The 14021-nt window shown below is 46.1% G+C and overlaps 1 protein-coding gene across 3 annotated transcripts; it reads right to left on the minus strand.

The window, feature by feature from the left end:
• hic1 (hypermethylated in cancer 1) lies at nucleotides 1-13450 on the minus strand. Of its 3 annotated transcripts, none has more exons than XM_036524842.1 (2): nucleotides 13287-13450; nucleotides 1-2288 (listed from the first exon to the last, which is right to left on the minus strand). In XM_036524842.1, the coding sequence occupies exon 2, from the start codon at nucleotides 2269-2271 to the stop codon at nucleotides 1-3; it is 2271 nt and encodes a 756-aa protein (XP_036380735.1). In that variant the 5' UTR covers nucleotides 2272-2288; nucleotides 13287-13450. The 3 variants fall into 3 exon arrangements, with proteins under 3 accessions (XP_036380735.1, XP_036380734.1, XP_036380736.1); XM_036524841.1 differs by lacking the exon at nucleotides 13287-13450 and adding an exon at nucleotides 10448-10626; XM_036524843.1 differs by lacking the exon at nucleotides 13287-13450 and adding an exon at nucleotides 10116-10173.
• Nucleotides 13451-14021: the final 571 nt, after the last annotated feature.

Below are 14021 nucleotides of genomic sequence, written 5' to 3' on the forward strand. Positions count from 1 at the left end.
CTAGCTGGGGGAGTAGCGGTCGATGGGGCGCGGCTCAGAGGACAGGGGCTGGGACGGCGGGGGCGGGGGCAGCGGCGGCCGCAGGGATTCCATTTTGTCGTGGATGAGCCCCAGATGCTCAGCGGCCAGCTTGGACAGCGGGTACAGGCTCTCCATGGCCTTGGGGTCGCCCAGCAGCTGCTGGGAGGCCTGGGCCAGCAGCACGGACGCCTTCTCCGGCTTCAGCCCCAGGTGCTCGGCCGCATACTTACTGAGCGGGTAGATGCCCTCGGAGAAGTCCATCTTGAGCTTGCCGTCGGCCACGCCGCCGCCGCCGGCGCTGTGCATCTTCATGTGGCTGATGAGGTTGCGCTGCTGGGCGAACTTGCCCCCGCACACCTGGCACTCGTAGGGCTTCTCGCCCGAGTGGATGCGCATGTGCTCGGTCAGCCGGTACTGCCGGGTGAAGCGCATGCCGCAGGCGTCGCAGGCGAAGGGCTTGAGGCCCAGGTGGCTGCGCATGTGGCGGGTCATGGTGCCGCGCTGCGTGAACTTCTTGCCGCAGATGCTGCAGGGGTACGGCCGGGTCAGCCAGTGGCTCTTCTCGTGCTGGCGCAGCGTCGCCGGGTCCTTGTAGGACTTCTCGCAGGACGAGCAGCGGTAAGGCCGGATGGTCTCGCTCACGCCCGTCGGCGTCAGCCCCGCGGGGGCCGACAGGCTGTTGAGGCCGCTGCCCCCTCCTCCGGCCCCGCCCCCGGCCCCACCCATGCTGCCGTTGGTAGTGTTGCCGCTGTTGTTGTGGCCGTTGCTGCCGCCCAGCTCGCCGCCGGAGTGGCCGTACAGCTCCTCCTCCGTGTGCGTCTCCACGTGGGCGTTGAGCTGCTCGGAGCTGGGGAAGCCCTTGTCGCAGGGGATGCACACGTACAGGTTGTCCCCGAAGCTCTCCGGCTCGTAGGGCATGTGGAACCTCTCCAGGGCGCCCAGGGGCGAGGGGCGGCCCTCGCTGCTGCCCGTCTCCTCGCTGGCCGAGCCGCTCTTCTCGTCCTCCCCCTCGCAGGCCACGCCTCCGTACCCCGCCCGGCCCAGGCCCAGCTTGTGCTCGCCGTTCTTGTGGTGGTTGTGGTGCCGGTGGTTGGGCTCCTTCGCCCGCTCGCCCCCGTCCTCCTCCTCATCCTCCTCGTCCTCGTCTTCCTCGTCGTCCTCAGCTGGGTAGAGCCGCTCGGCCTTCACCCAGCGGTACACCTTGCCCCCCTCGCCGCCCGGGTCGCCCCCGTCGCCCGCGGTCTCGGAGGCGTCGCTGGGCGGGCAGGGGTAGGGGTCCTGTCCGCGAGAGTCCGAGCGATGCAGGTGCGGGAGGCGGGGGGTGAGCTGCTGGTTGAGGTGGGGGTGGGAGAGCTGGGAGGAGAGGGAGCCCTTGTACTCGTCCGTCTCCATGTCCCCGGAGAGGTCCTTGCCCTGGGGGTGCGAGCCGCCGTTGGTGCCGGGAGGGGCGGGGCTGCCGCGGCCCTCGTCCTGATGCAGGAGGGAGTGAGACAGGGCGGGGTAGGAGGAGGCCGGCTGGGACTGCGAGTCGGGGCTCTTCTTGGACAGGTCCAGCCCGTAGAGGGGCGAGCATTCCCTCTCGGGGCCGGGCGGCCGCAGGCTGGGCTGGGGCAGCAGGGCCGGCAGGACCGGGGTGGGCGCGGGGTAGATCTGGGGGCCCTGAGAGGACGGGGGCGCGTACAGCTCCCCCACGTGAGTGGTGAGAGGGTGGGGCGGCAGCTCCTCAGAAGGGGGGGCCCTGTTCACCACCCCCCCGGGGAAGCAGGACTGGATGACAGGGGTAGACACCCGGTACCGGCCGGCTCCGCCGACCCCGACGCCAAGCTTGGCGTACGGGGAGAAGCCCGACGTGGGCCGCAGGTGGTACTTCCCGTTCCTCTTCAGCTTCTTCCTGCACAGCGCCACCAGGTCCAGCAGCTGCAGGTAGCTGGCGGCCGCCAGCACCGCTCCCAGGCTGGGCTCGGAGCCGGACGCCTGGTCGCCCTCATTCAGCCGGCCCGTGTAGATGTAGTCCAGGATGACCCGGAAGACGCCCGGGCTCACCATCTCGTGGTCCAGGTTGATGAGGTTGTCATGGACGACCAGGGACTTCAGGTAGAGGCTGCTGGCGGCCAGGATGTTCTTGTGCGCTCGGAAGAGGGCGTTCTGCACCACGATGATGACATCACACAGGAAGCCCTTGGTGCGTTGCGTATTCAGCTGAAGGAGGAGGTGCCTAGCGTGACTCGGGACTTCCATGGCATCCAGCATTGTCTTCAGAGTGCCACCTGCAACAGATAAGTCACTGTACATGTAACACTGTAGCTTTTATGTTCATATCTCTTGTTTGACATTCATTTAAGAAACACTTTAATTATTTAAAATATTTAATGCACGACTGAGTAAATGACGCATACAAGCACGCAAGCAGGACATGAGGCGTGAAGTGCACAATCAGTGATACTGGTGGCCAGCAGTACGCTTTTCACAACCATAACCAAAAAGGTGTGAACAAGGTGAGAAACTTATGGTCATAAATACACAAGAAATAAAACATTATTCTACCGCCCACCCCAAAACACTGTCTCTGTCTTTCCTGTTCCTCAAAGGTTGTTGAATAATCTGGTTGACTGTACGCAGGAAGGGGATGAACTGAGAAACAACGTGCGAGCTATATTTGATGTGAGGCATACTAGAATTACTCTATAAAAGAGAATAAAATAAAGGAGTAAAAGCCCGATCTGACCGGTTCTGTCATTAAAAATGCAGCCTTCACATTCTGCTTGTTCGCTGCAGTAACATACACGGTGAGAGAAGGAGAAGGAAAGAACGTGGGGGGGGGGGGGGGGGGGGGGGGGCGCGGGGGGGAGACACAAATATAAATGTGTTTTCATGTTTCTGGGGTCTTGCATTCCAGAGGAGGTGTGCGGCGTGTTAAACAAAGCAAGTGCGACAGTTTTGCAAGTCTGAGAACCTGCAGGTACAAACCAGCTACAAAAAAAAGCGCCCCAATTTTTTTTTTTTTGTTTTACTTTTTCCTTTCAAACACAAAAGGAATTACGTGAGCACCTCAAGTAAATGACAACAAAAAGAGGTGGGGTGTGTGGGGGGGGCAGGGGGGGGGGGATTCCTGACGTGTGAAACTGCCTGTCTGGGGAAACATACATAGAAAGATTAAAAAAAAGTTGTGAGACGGGCTAAGTTGCGAAAACAATTCTGAAACCTCTTCATCTCCAATATTAGTGTATCAGAATCCTTTGAGTAAACTGTTTCAATGGTACAGATTTAACAGGATGTGTTTGTACAACAATGGTGTCAGACGATAAGACATTAACTCCCTTCAGCACAAACAGTCAACCGCAGCCTTCTCTGTTCCCCAAAGCCACGTCATTACCCCATTTAGTATGTGAGAAACAAGAACCTGTAGGGATTGACACGTGAACGCATCTTCAGAGTCCTTCTGCTTATCCCCAACTCCCTGCCACTGGCCCTTGACGCCGGTTTATCCTATTTGTTAATTTAACTGAGTATTTGTTTTTCAGGGGAAAGTCATGCGAATCTGTGACCGAGAGCTCGCAGTTTGCGGTGACCAGCCCGTGACGTGTGGCCTCACTCAGAGAGATTGCACAGCAGGCCGGCCTAGCCCCTACACGAAAATGTCCTCGTCTTCCGTTATGGATGCAGAGGTGCTTTTTGCCTTTTTTGGCCTGCGCTCCTTTCGGCAGTGATGAAAAGTTTGAGTTGTGATTTAGGGGAATACATAGCATGAGCGGTTTCACACGCACCGGCTGTTTCGCAGACCTTCGAAATCCTTTGTTTTATATTGCGCTCAGACGCGTCTAGCACTTTTCCTTAAACAAGTGTCCAGACCCATAATCGGACACTGACTCTGATAGCCAGAACCCGTGAAGACATGCATTAACTCACCTGACATTTAACACACTCCCTCACACACAGGCTTCAGTGAGAGGCACACAAACCGAATAGGAGGACACCTCTTCTATTCCCTCTCCTGTGTTTATTCTCAAACTCAGACAGGACCGGCTGTGCATTTTTGTGTATTTGTACTTGTGTCCAAACGTGACAGTATATGTCAGCAGTTCTCCCTACGAGGAGAAATCCACGTATTAATTTATTGTAACGTATAAAGTCTGGTAAGGCACAGTCCTCTGAGGAAACCACACAGGTTACAGCTTACGCACAGCACAGAGACAGAGCCGCTGGCCTCTTAAATCAGCCGGAGTGGAAATAGGCCGCTCTCTTTCTGCAAATGCGGATGACAGGACAGTGCGCTGGTCTGCAATCCTCGGTGCAAATACCCAGGGGGTCGGGACACAGACAGGGAGCTGGAAACCTCAGACAAAAACAATGCTGAGGCTGCGCACCATCCGCAACACTGTTACTGAAACATCCTCTCGTCTCATGCGCAAAACCATACATGGAATACTCTTTCTAAACAGGCACGGAAAGTAAACTGCTGCTAGATTTTACCTGGTTACAGACCAAAGTCCCTGGGCAAAAAAAAAAAAAAAACATAAAATAAAATAAATAAATGAATGTCGTTTCGTGCTGCTAAGCTTAAGTAAACCACCCAGGATGAGATGTCTGAGGGAAAAGATGCCACGGGCCCATATAATTACCATAGATATTTAGAGACGTTTTTTATGGCAACCCACATGTGTGCACATGTTTCGGAAAAGCTCGTCCTGGGGCAAATCGGAGCTCTCGGCTCATCCCCGTGGAAGATGTGATCGTCACTAAAGGGCGAGCGTATTAGAAACTGCGGATCTCAAACGCAGCGCCTGCTGGGCGTGCCAGAAACGGCGTACCTGAGCCACGCAAACCTAGCGCAACACGTGTTCTTGTTCTTTGGTCTATACAACCCTCTTTAACACCCTATTCACTTATCCATATTGTACTTCATGTTTAATGTAAAACGTTTTCATTATCAGCAGCATAAATATTCAAGTTTCATATATAGGTCTATATAAAAAAAGTTCGTTTCATGGTATTGGTGTAATAAGATGAAAAGGTGCCCCTCTCAAAATTAACATCGCTACCGAAACTTGTTAAATGCACTTTAATAGACCATATAATTGTTAACATGAATTTAAAAATGTCATTTTCGTGCAGTCACTGCACTTTAATAAACAAAGATATTTAACAGCGTGAAACATTACGAGATCCCGCGGAAAAGTATCTTTACCTTGGCTGCGATTTTGACAGCGGGATGGAAGCGTCGGCTACCGGCTAAAAACGGCTACTTTAGAGTCGGCGATCTCTCCTCTCCATCTCTCCGCAGCCTCTCTCCTGCTCTGTCAGGCGCGCTGGCTTCACCCGCATACAGTATACACCCATACTGACATTTTCTGCCCGCAAGGGACGGGGGGATTGGGGGGGGGGGGGGGGGGGGGGGTGACCGGTCCACACCTGCGCATGTACTGTAAGCACCTGACTTCGCTGGAGGACTGTAAAATAAGCCTTCATTTTGCTATTTGACGTGACAGTCACATCTTTTTGAAGACAGCTTTTCTCGGTTATACTACCTGTGCGCCAGCACACCAGAAATCAAGCCTGACTCGCTGTCAGGTTTGGAATCTCTTCTCGTCATAGTTTTTGTATACTTTGTGTCCCTGGGCTTGCTGTAATTATTTCAACAGGTGTCGGTCCCTTTTATACATTTCCCATTTCAAGCTCATCAGCAGAATTTATTTTGAAGACCATGTTATTGAAATGGATTTCATACAAGTGTCTTTACAAGATACAGTGACAATGACAGGTAAAATATTTTGTTTGCAAATGGTAAGCCTTAAAGTTGTGGTTAGCCATTGCGTAAAACAGTTTACAGTTATGAAAAAGCTGTGAAGTTATGACTGGTTTGCGACGGACACCTTCACCTTGACAGGTGCTTTGAAGGTCTAGGGGCGCACAGTTTCAATGCAATCAGTGTGCACCTTTACGTAAAAATATATTGTCAGTTGATTACGTAAAAACTTTCCAGTATGAGTTTCACATTGCACATTGCACATCTTTCTTTCTTTGTCTGTCTTTCTCTTTCTCTTCTTCTCTTTCTCTCCCTCTCTCTTTTCTCCCTCTCTCTCATACGCTAATATATGTGTTGATCTCTTTGTGTAACTGAACGTAAAAAGTCAAAGAGAAGGAAGTGTTAACATAAGTAAATCATGTCTTAAATCCTTTGTTTGAATATTATGAGTAAACAGTTACATCCTCTTCAGGCGTGTCGTCGCATACTGTAGACGACCGGATGAAGCCGGTATGTTGCACTTAATAAACATTCATTTAGTTTTTATAGAGGAGTCGTGTTATCCAAGTGGTCACTTGACCATTCAAGGCGCAAGGTTTCACATTCCGGCTGTTATGAGATTAGAGAGCCATATATCCTTGGTATTCTAATATTTCGTTCCGAAATTAACAACTCGCCTGCAACTGGCAGACATTTAAAACTTGCTTGGATTCATAGGTTGGATTTATGATTGATTGTGAAACACTGATATATAGATAGGGAGGCTGGAGTCAGTAGGCCTCTTAGTGTTCTACACGCAAATCCTTTAATAAACACTTACGTAGGCCTACGCGTAGCAGACAAATGTGTTGAGCCTAGTTCATGAAAAGATACTCCTCTTCATGAAAAGATAATTGTCAGAATAGTCTTTTCAAAATGTGTGTTGAAGCATTTAATATAGTGTTACATAGTCACTGATGAACAAACGTACAGATCTTAACTTTTATTTACACGTGTATCGTTGTTTACAGGTATCCAAAGAAGAAGCTGAGTACGTTAAAAATGTAGACACTTCACTTTCTGTGATGTTAATAGATTATCCTCTCCCTGGGGTATGGCGTATAACATAGGCAGCTGGCTTCAGACTGATTTATGTGAAACTGAAGGAAATGATAACCTTCTTATCATAAAAACACATACTTAGCCGTATAAAATCTACGTTACTTATATTCAACAAGAGGCAGAAGTATTCAGACAGAGGGATATACGATTTGTAATTACTGTCGAATTGCAAATTGCCAAACTTACCTCTAAACAAACTGACTTCAGTGAGGCGCAGAACATGGACAGCGACCTCCTCAACGAGACTACTAAATATATGCAAAAAGACGTTTGGTCTCGACTTTCAATAACGAATTTAAGACTGATTACTTTTTTCAACACCTGCACACTATTTTCGTGTCACTTAAATCTTGTTTAGTTAACAGAAGAAAATAAGAGTGCCGTTATTTTATAATTTATCAAGCCACTGTACGTTATTTCCCATGACAAAAAAAATATTAATGTTATATTTATCATATTCGATCGTGTTGCCTATTTGCTGTATTACAAAGCGGCTCGTGAGAGTATGTGAGTGATATTTGAGACGGTTTGGTTCTCATAATTCCGCCTATTTGACCGTGCTGTCATACTGCTGGTTTGTGGGTGAAGGCAGGGTTTAGACTGAGGGGGTCTTGCTGAGCAAAGTACATCCTTCATGCTTCCTTTAAACTCCTCATATTGATCATTTCCTTTCTCCAAGACTGTAGCTCGGGGATAGCCTATATGTGTTGTAGCGTATGTTAAAGTATGTTGGGTCGATTAGTTTTGATTCAAGTGTGCTGTTTAAGATAATAAAATCTATGCACAGCGTAGTTCTACGCACTTAAACGACTGGGAAAAATACTATACATTTTAAACGCGTTGCCTTCAAATAAAATTCCATACACTTTCCTGAAACACAATATTTCCTGTTTACAAACAACCACAATCTCACCCGGAATTCTCAGAAATAAATATTTATTTCGAGCATACTTTGGGTTAAAATATTGCCATTCGTGAAATAACATTCTACTCATTATTTACCAACCATTACACCTGCCGAGGAAGCAAGTATCTGCTGTCATGCGCGTCAAAGACAAATTCACCTCTTATTTTTGAGGTTTTGAAATACTGCTGTAATTTATCTCTCATCACATACAAGCATTCAATTTAACAAGTAAATTATGTATTATTTCATAGTTATTACTGTTGTCATTTTATTAAGGGTGTAGCCCAGAAATCGTGGAGAGAGAACTGAGAAACGTGCCCGTCCTGCCCGTCCGCGTTACAATTTTTAAATTGTCTGATAATTTTGTGAATGGGGTACCGCCAAAAAAAACCGTTGAGCGTGAAACCGTAGACTATTTAATGAAAAACACCCGGGCTACTTACAATAAATATAAGGGGGAAGTGGCCGACTGCTTATTACAGCGCTAGACGAGGAATCGCCTTTCTCGACCTGTTGTTTTTGTTTTAGACGGGGCTGAAGTTAAAGCCGGGAGCACGCCTCCGCTCTCTCCTCCTTTTTTCGTCTTTTTCTGTTCTTTTAAATCGGCGCTTTAGAAGGCAACGTATCCAGTCTTCAACTTATAAACTGCACCTCGTTCGCTTAGTTTTGAGAGATTATTATTATTATTATTATTTTGCGCTGTTCTCGTGTCTCTTTTTATTCCCGTGCAGTGCATTGCTTCTGTGATATCAGGGACGTCACGATTCATCTTGCAATCATTCACTTTTGCTTGATCGCAGACGCAGTGAAAGCGGACCGAGCACCTCACTCATTTCCCGTCACTTCGCCTAAAATGCATAGCTACATAAAGAGCACGCACGGCAACAAGCGCGCAGCGGTCCACCCTCCACCGCTTTATTCCTATTCGTCTGCTGTCTGCAGACCCCTGGATTTTCATTCATAAACAGCCTCTCGCCGAGAAGAACAGAAACAGGCGCAAATGCCCCGAAGTTATCATTCAGCGGCCTTTTGACTCAAAAATACATTATCTTAATTTTTGGTGACACTGAATAATGATAATAATATTACCAGCAACAACATCAACAATATATTCTTAGAATATTCTATATTCTAATTTATCTTCAGCTGAAACGCTTGCTTATCCAGCGGACACAACCAATATTAATTAAACAGAGGTATTTTAGTGGCTGCTTATGACTGACATGAACACAGTACTTCGTACTGACAGGGCAATCCACATAATCAAAAGCAGTTGTTACCTTTGCAGGATTAACACAAATATCCAGTTCATGGAAAACCTACTATTAAGTGCTAGATCCAGGTGTACATCGGAGTGTACAGGGTTTTTTAAAATGCTCGTTATAAACTAGTCCTGCTGATTGTTCTTCGTTACATCTAAAACAATTAAGGAGGGTATTTTTCTATGAACTGTATGGGCTATTTTTATTTATTAGCCTTCATTATTTCCCATGGACACAGTCATACAATATTCGAAATTGCACTGATATGTGCATAACACCAAGACTGTTACATTGTGATTGCCGTTCCACTACCACTTATTATTCGGATACAGAAAGTAGGCCTTTGCTGCTAGCATGCAACGATCAGTAAGATTTCGTTTTCTGCCTGCCTGTTTTCATAACATTTTAAGATATACCTAATTTACCTGTAATCAGCTGTATTTCATGTGATGTATTATTGAAACAGCATTACAATACTGATACTCTATATGTTACTGTGTAAAATATTGCCCCCTTTTTATTCTGCGAAGTATGTAGTTCTTCACAATTTCTCAAACTACGTTTTTAATTTCCTCTCTTCTTCAGAAAGTAAATGCATCCATACATATTTAAGAGAAACTTCCCGAAAACCTCCCAAAGTGATTAAGCGATTCTAATGTTTGTTTCAGCGCATCACTTTCTGTCTTGTGCCCACTTACTGAGTGATCCTTCGCCGTCAAGTCTGACGACAGCAGAAAACCGAAGGACAATCAAGGACAGCTATTTTTACCCGAACTCAAACACATCACGAAATTAAGCTGTCAATAATGCTTTTAAATAAAACGCTTCGGCGTGCACTGCTACATTGTAACACATTCGTAAGCATTTAAACCTCAAAAGGGTGCATCCGTCATCGTTCTAGCTCTCCACAGAAGCGCATGCCTTGTAACACTGCGTTCGGATGAGTGCGTTGGCGCTGATGGGCACCCAGAGTTAAACACACCGAAAACGTACAGTGCTGCAGTGTTTCTTTAATTCAATTCCTGCCCGTATATTTCTGCTCAGAACACGCGCATCCAATAGATAGGAACCTGCTACTTACCTCATTAAAGCTTTGATAATAGTCCAATTGTCACCTCAGCACGATGAACAAAAAATTTGGTCGAAAAAATATTTGTTCTACATTTATACATATCTGTACCCATTTTCATCAAAACAGGACACGTTAAAAAAGAAATGATGGCAAAACGGTTAAAAATGAGCACGCACTGAAACTCACAAAAACGCTTGAAAAACATCAGAAATAAAAGCATTACTATTTCCGAGTTCTGACTGTATACACTCTTCTGTTGCCCTGAATCACCCGCGCTGCAGTAACTTCTAATCACACATCCACTACAGTATAAAACGCTGAAATGTATATTAGCACTTTACCTGGATGCCCGAACTCTTCTGCCATCCGATCTAAGTCTCCCGTAATGATCATCTCAACAGTCTATTGGAGTCATTTCTGACGTTTCAACTTTGAACTGCCAGCCTCCAAAAACCATGCCAGTTTTCCAAGCACTGCTGCCAACTCTTTATTATTAATTGCTATGGATTTCTTTTTACTCTCTCTCTCCCTCCACTCTATCTCTCTCTCTCTCGCTTTCTCTCTCTCTCTCTCTCTCTCTCGCTCTCTCTCTCTCTCCCTCTCTCTCTCTCTATCTTCCTCTCTCTCTTCCTCACCCCCTCCTATAAAATACGTGCTCGGTCCAGCATCAGTTTCCTCCGATTTTGTATTTTAGTAATTTCCTCGGCTATTTTTGTATCGAAGCAATAATATACTCGGAGATGATAATGGGGCTTCTATGCGCCGTAAGTGTTTTAGCGCCCCGTGTGATGTCAGTCTATAATAAAACTAAAAGGTAAAACCGAGGGCAGGAACTTCGAGTGACCCCAACTTGAACTGTGCAACACATCGCGGCTCCGTCTTAAAGAGACAGGTCCTTTATTGTATATCACAGCTGCCTCAGCGCCGAGCGGGTGGATTTAATTTCTCAGACCCGGGGACTTACTTATAAAAAAAAATCAGAGGCACCCCAGAGCGGACGAGGAAAACACTCGGCGCAGCAGAGAAATGTTTAAATGAAGGGTTTGCTGTAATGTTTTTGCCCTCGTCGTTTGGCGTAAATACGCTTTGTCTTTTAACTAAGCACCATAATTGTAGGTTATATTGCGGGGTTGATCTGTAAGTGTTTTCAGTGTTTGTGCATTACAATTCTAGTATGATACTCCTCTCCTGAATCTGCACACACATCCACAGATTATTTTGATAATGAGGGTATATATGTCTCTTCTGCCCTGGCTCTTCTTTGGCTCCCTTTCTCTAACTTGAAGCATTTCTTAGCGCCCCCCATACACTGAAGCGTAATTAATTTAAGACTCTTATTTTATCACCTTTCATTTTATTAATTATTTTAAGATGTAAAATACCGTCAACTCGTTTTCGCTGCCACGTATCGTCGTCCGTATGGCGGCTCGTTATTGCCTTTCCGTTTTTGATTGTGTTGGCCTGCGTGTGGTGGATTTGGAAAGAAGCGGTAGTCTTCCAATGAATCAAGATCCCATTTCCAATGGGATTATAGGAAGGGTCGTGTCCTGCACGACTGAGAGCGAAGACTGGGGAGAAGCAGTGGTTTGGGAGAACGTGGTGTGGTGCTTAACCCTGTTGAGTGTTTTCATTACGTTCTCTCCCACCTTCTCCGGCTTTGAGTCACTGAATGCCCTTCTGCGTTTAACACCTGTTGCAAAGGGGTTGCGCAATAACGTCACTTCTTGGGAAGAAATGTCATGAGTTTGTACCTTGGGTGGTACACGGTTACTGTACGTTTGACTAAGGTACTTTTCCTACGTAGTTTTTTTAAGTGAAGTCTAATTGTGTAAATGTACTTAAAAGAGTAAGATCTGAAAAATAAAAAATTAATCATGTAAGCGATCCTGGATAGAGCTGTGTGCATCGCAAATTAACGTATTCACTAGATTAGGATACATTAGCATCAATTTGATACGTATTTGCTGACCTTGTTGCTTTGTGTATTTCGGTTTTTTCCCTAACACGTGTTTTATAATAACAGTATTTAAAATATATATTATTGTCACCTCCACTTAATATTATTTTGCTCTTTGATGTAGTTTTCCAATACTAAAAGCAACACACAGCAACTCAAGAAAGTATCGGAAAAAGAAAACTGCAAATGTGCCATAGGTTGATTATGAGTCATAGACTCACAAGTGTTATTTGTTTCGATGTTAGGTGCTTGTTCCAGATTGAGACGTTATTTTCAGTTACTTAACGCCAACCTCAATCTGCTGTTTAATGTCCTGCACATGACACATGGCGCACCTGTATATCCTAAAATAGGGCTTTTATTTGATTTTGTTCATACCCCTTATGCAGTGTCCTGATACATTTCTTCGGTCCTATTAAAATGTCTGCATTGGGTAGCCAGTGTTTACAATAATACTTATGAAGTTAGCCCTCTTGTTAATTTGGCCTTATAATAATTATCGCCTCATCGTTGACAGGTGTCTAGTTGTCCCGTTGCATCGACTGAGTGAGTGAGGAACCCTGGAAATAAACTGCGCTTTAGTTTACAGAATGACGGCTTTTGGTAAAGTATCTGACTTTATTCAAACCGGAAAGTACATCTAAACAATAAACAAGGGACGGTATGTTGCTGCTCGGCTATCGGTGGAGTGTCTGGGTTTGTCCCATTATTAGAGAGCATTTGGATACAAATGGCAATGGTCTGTTAAATTAGCCTGGTGCATGTTTGTCGTGACGAAAATTCCCGAATACCAGCTTTATCATCGACAGCATCCTAATAGGTTAACAACATTACTGCTTTGGAATATGAAGTGAAAACAGCCCCTCTCTCTAGCCGCGGCTCGGTCTCAAAAGTTTTGGATTTCACATGTTTTCTTTAATTCACCAGAGGAATGATAGCATGAGAGTGAAAAGGTTCAAACGGAAAAATTAAGAGAAAAAAAAGTACCCCAGATGTTATACTCTGATGTATGAGAATTTGGTTCTGGCATCGAAAAGGGGTAGAGGAAGGGTTCCCTTGACGCTAGAGGGTCCTCTATAGAGACAAGCCAGCTGTCAAACCAGGACGCCTACACAAATATACAAATAAATAAATCTCAGCGCATGTTCTCTAGCGGTCTTTCCAAGCACAAAGTCGCAGTGGAAACATTCGCGAAGCGTTCTATTTCAATATCACCAACCCACCTCGAATTCATGTCTGATGCCTTGACTGGATTTGGCCGCCGTCGCTCCTCCGGATTCCCCCCATCTAGACTTTCCCGTTCTGCCAAACCCAGCTCGTCACTTCTCTCGTGTTCTTTTCTTCCCCTCTTTCCAAACTCCTTTTCTCCAGCTCCCTCACACACATATTTTCATTCCTCACGTGCAATCTTATGTTAAGACACCTCTCCAGAGTTGGTGTGGATGGGAGCGGAGACGCCGAATGTGGTGGGCGGGAGAACAGCGACACCTAGAGGTTGACTCTGTGAGTGGCTGGCGGTGTCGTCTGTGTTTTTGGTACGTAGACAGTGGTGATACTATGAAGAATCAAGATAAAACGTTGTACGTTTAAAATTACAGTACAGGCGGGCTGCCATACCACCCTGTAGCACTCTCTCGCCAGACAGTAGCAGAGCTATACCTGGTTAACATGAACTTGGATGGACGACCTCGCAAGAAAAAAAAAGTCCAAGCATAAATTTGATTTCAGACAGTAGGGGGCACTCTTACCTTTGGCCAAAGTAGCCACAAACACCTCAGTGATAGGGACACTGTGAGTAGGAGGTGCTGCTGTAGTTTAGATTAGGCACCAGTTCTGAACCACCTCTGATCTCTAAGTGATCATTTAAAGAATCTGTAACTCCCCAGAAGAATAGGTCTATTAACCACTGTATCTTGGCCAAGTTAATAATTGGACTATCTAATCATTCTCCTAATTGG

The sequence above is a fragment of the Megalops cyprinoides genome, chromosome 3, assembly GCF_013368585.1.
Source record: "Megalops cyprinoides isolate fMegCyp1 chromosome 3, fMegCyp1.pri, whole genome shotgun sequence".
NCBI lineage: Eukaryota > Metazoa > Chordata > Actinopteri > Elopiformes > Megalopidae > Megalops > Megalops cyprinoides.

Bases quoted from the DNA above. Each gene is read 5' to 3' on its own strand.
- hic1 (XM_036524841.1), bottom strand. From the start codon at position 10,499: ATGATCATTACGGGAGACTTAGATCGGATGGCAGAAGAGTTCGGGCAT. The intron at 2,289-10,447 runs GTAAAGTGCTAA...TATCTGTTGCAG, and splicing joins AGAAGAGTTCGGGCATCCAG to GTGGCACTCTGAAGACAATG.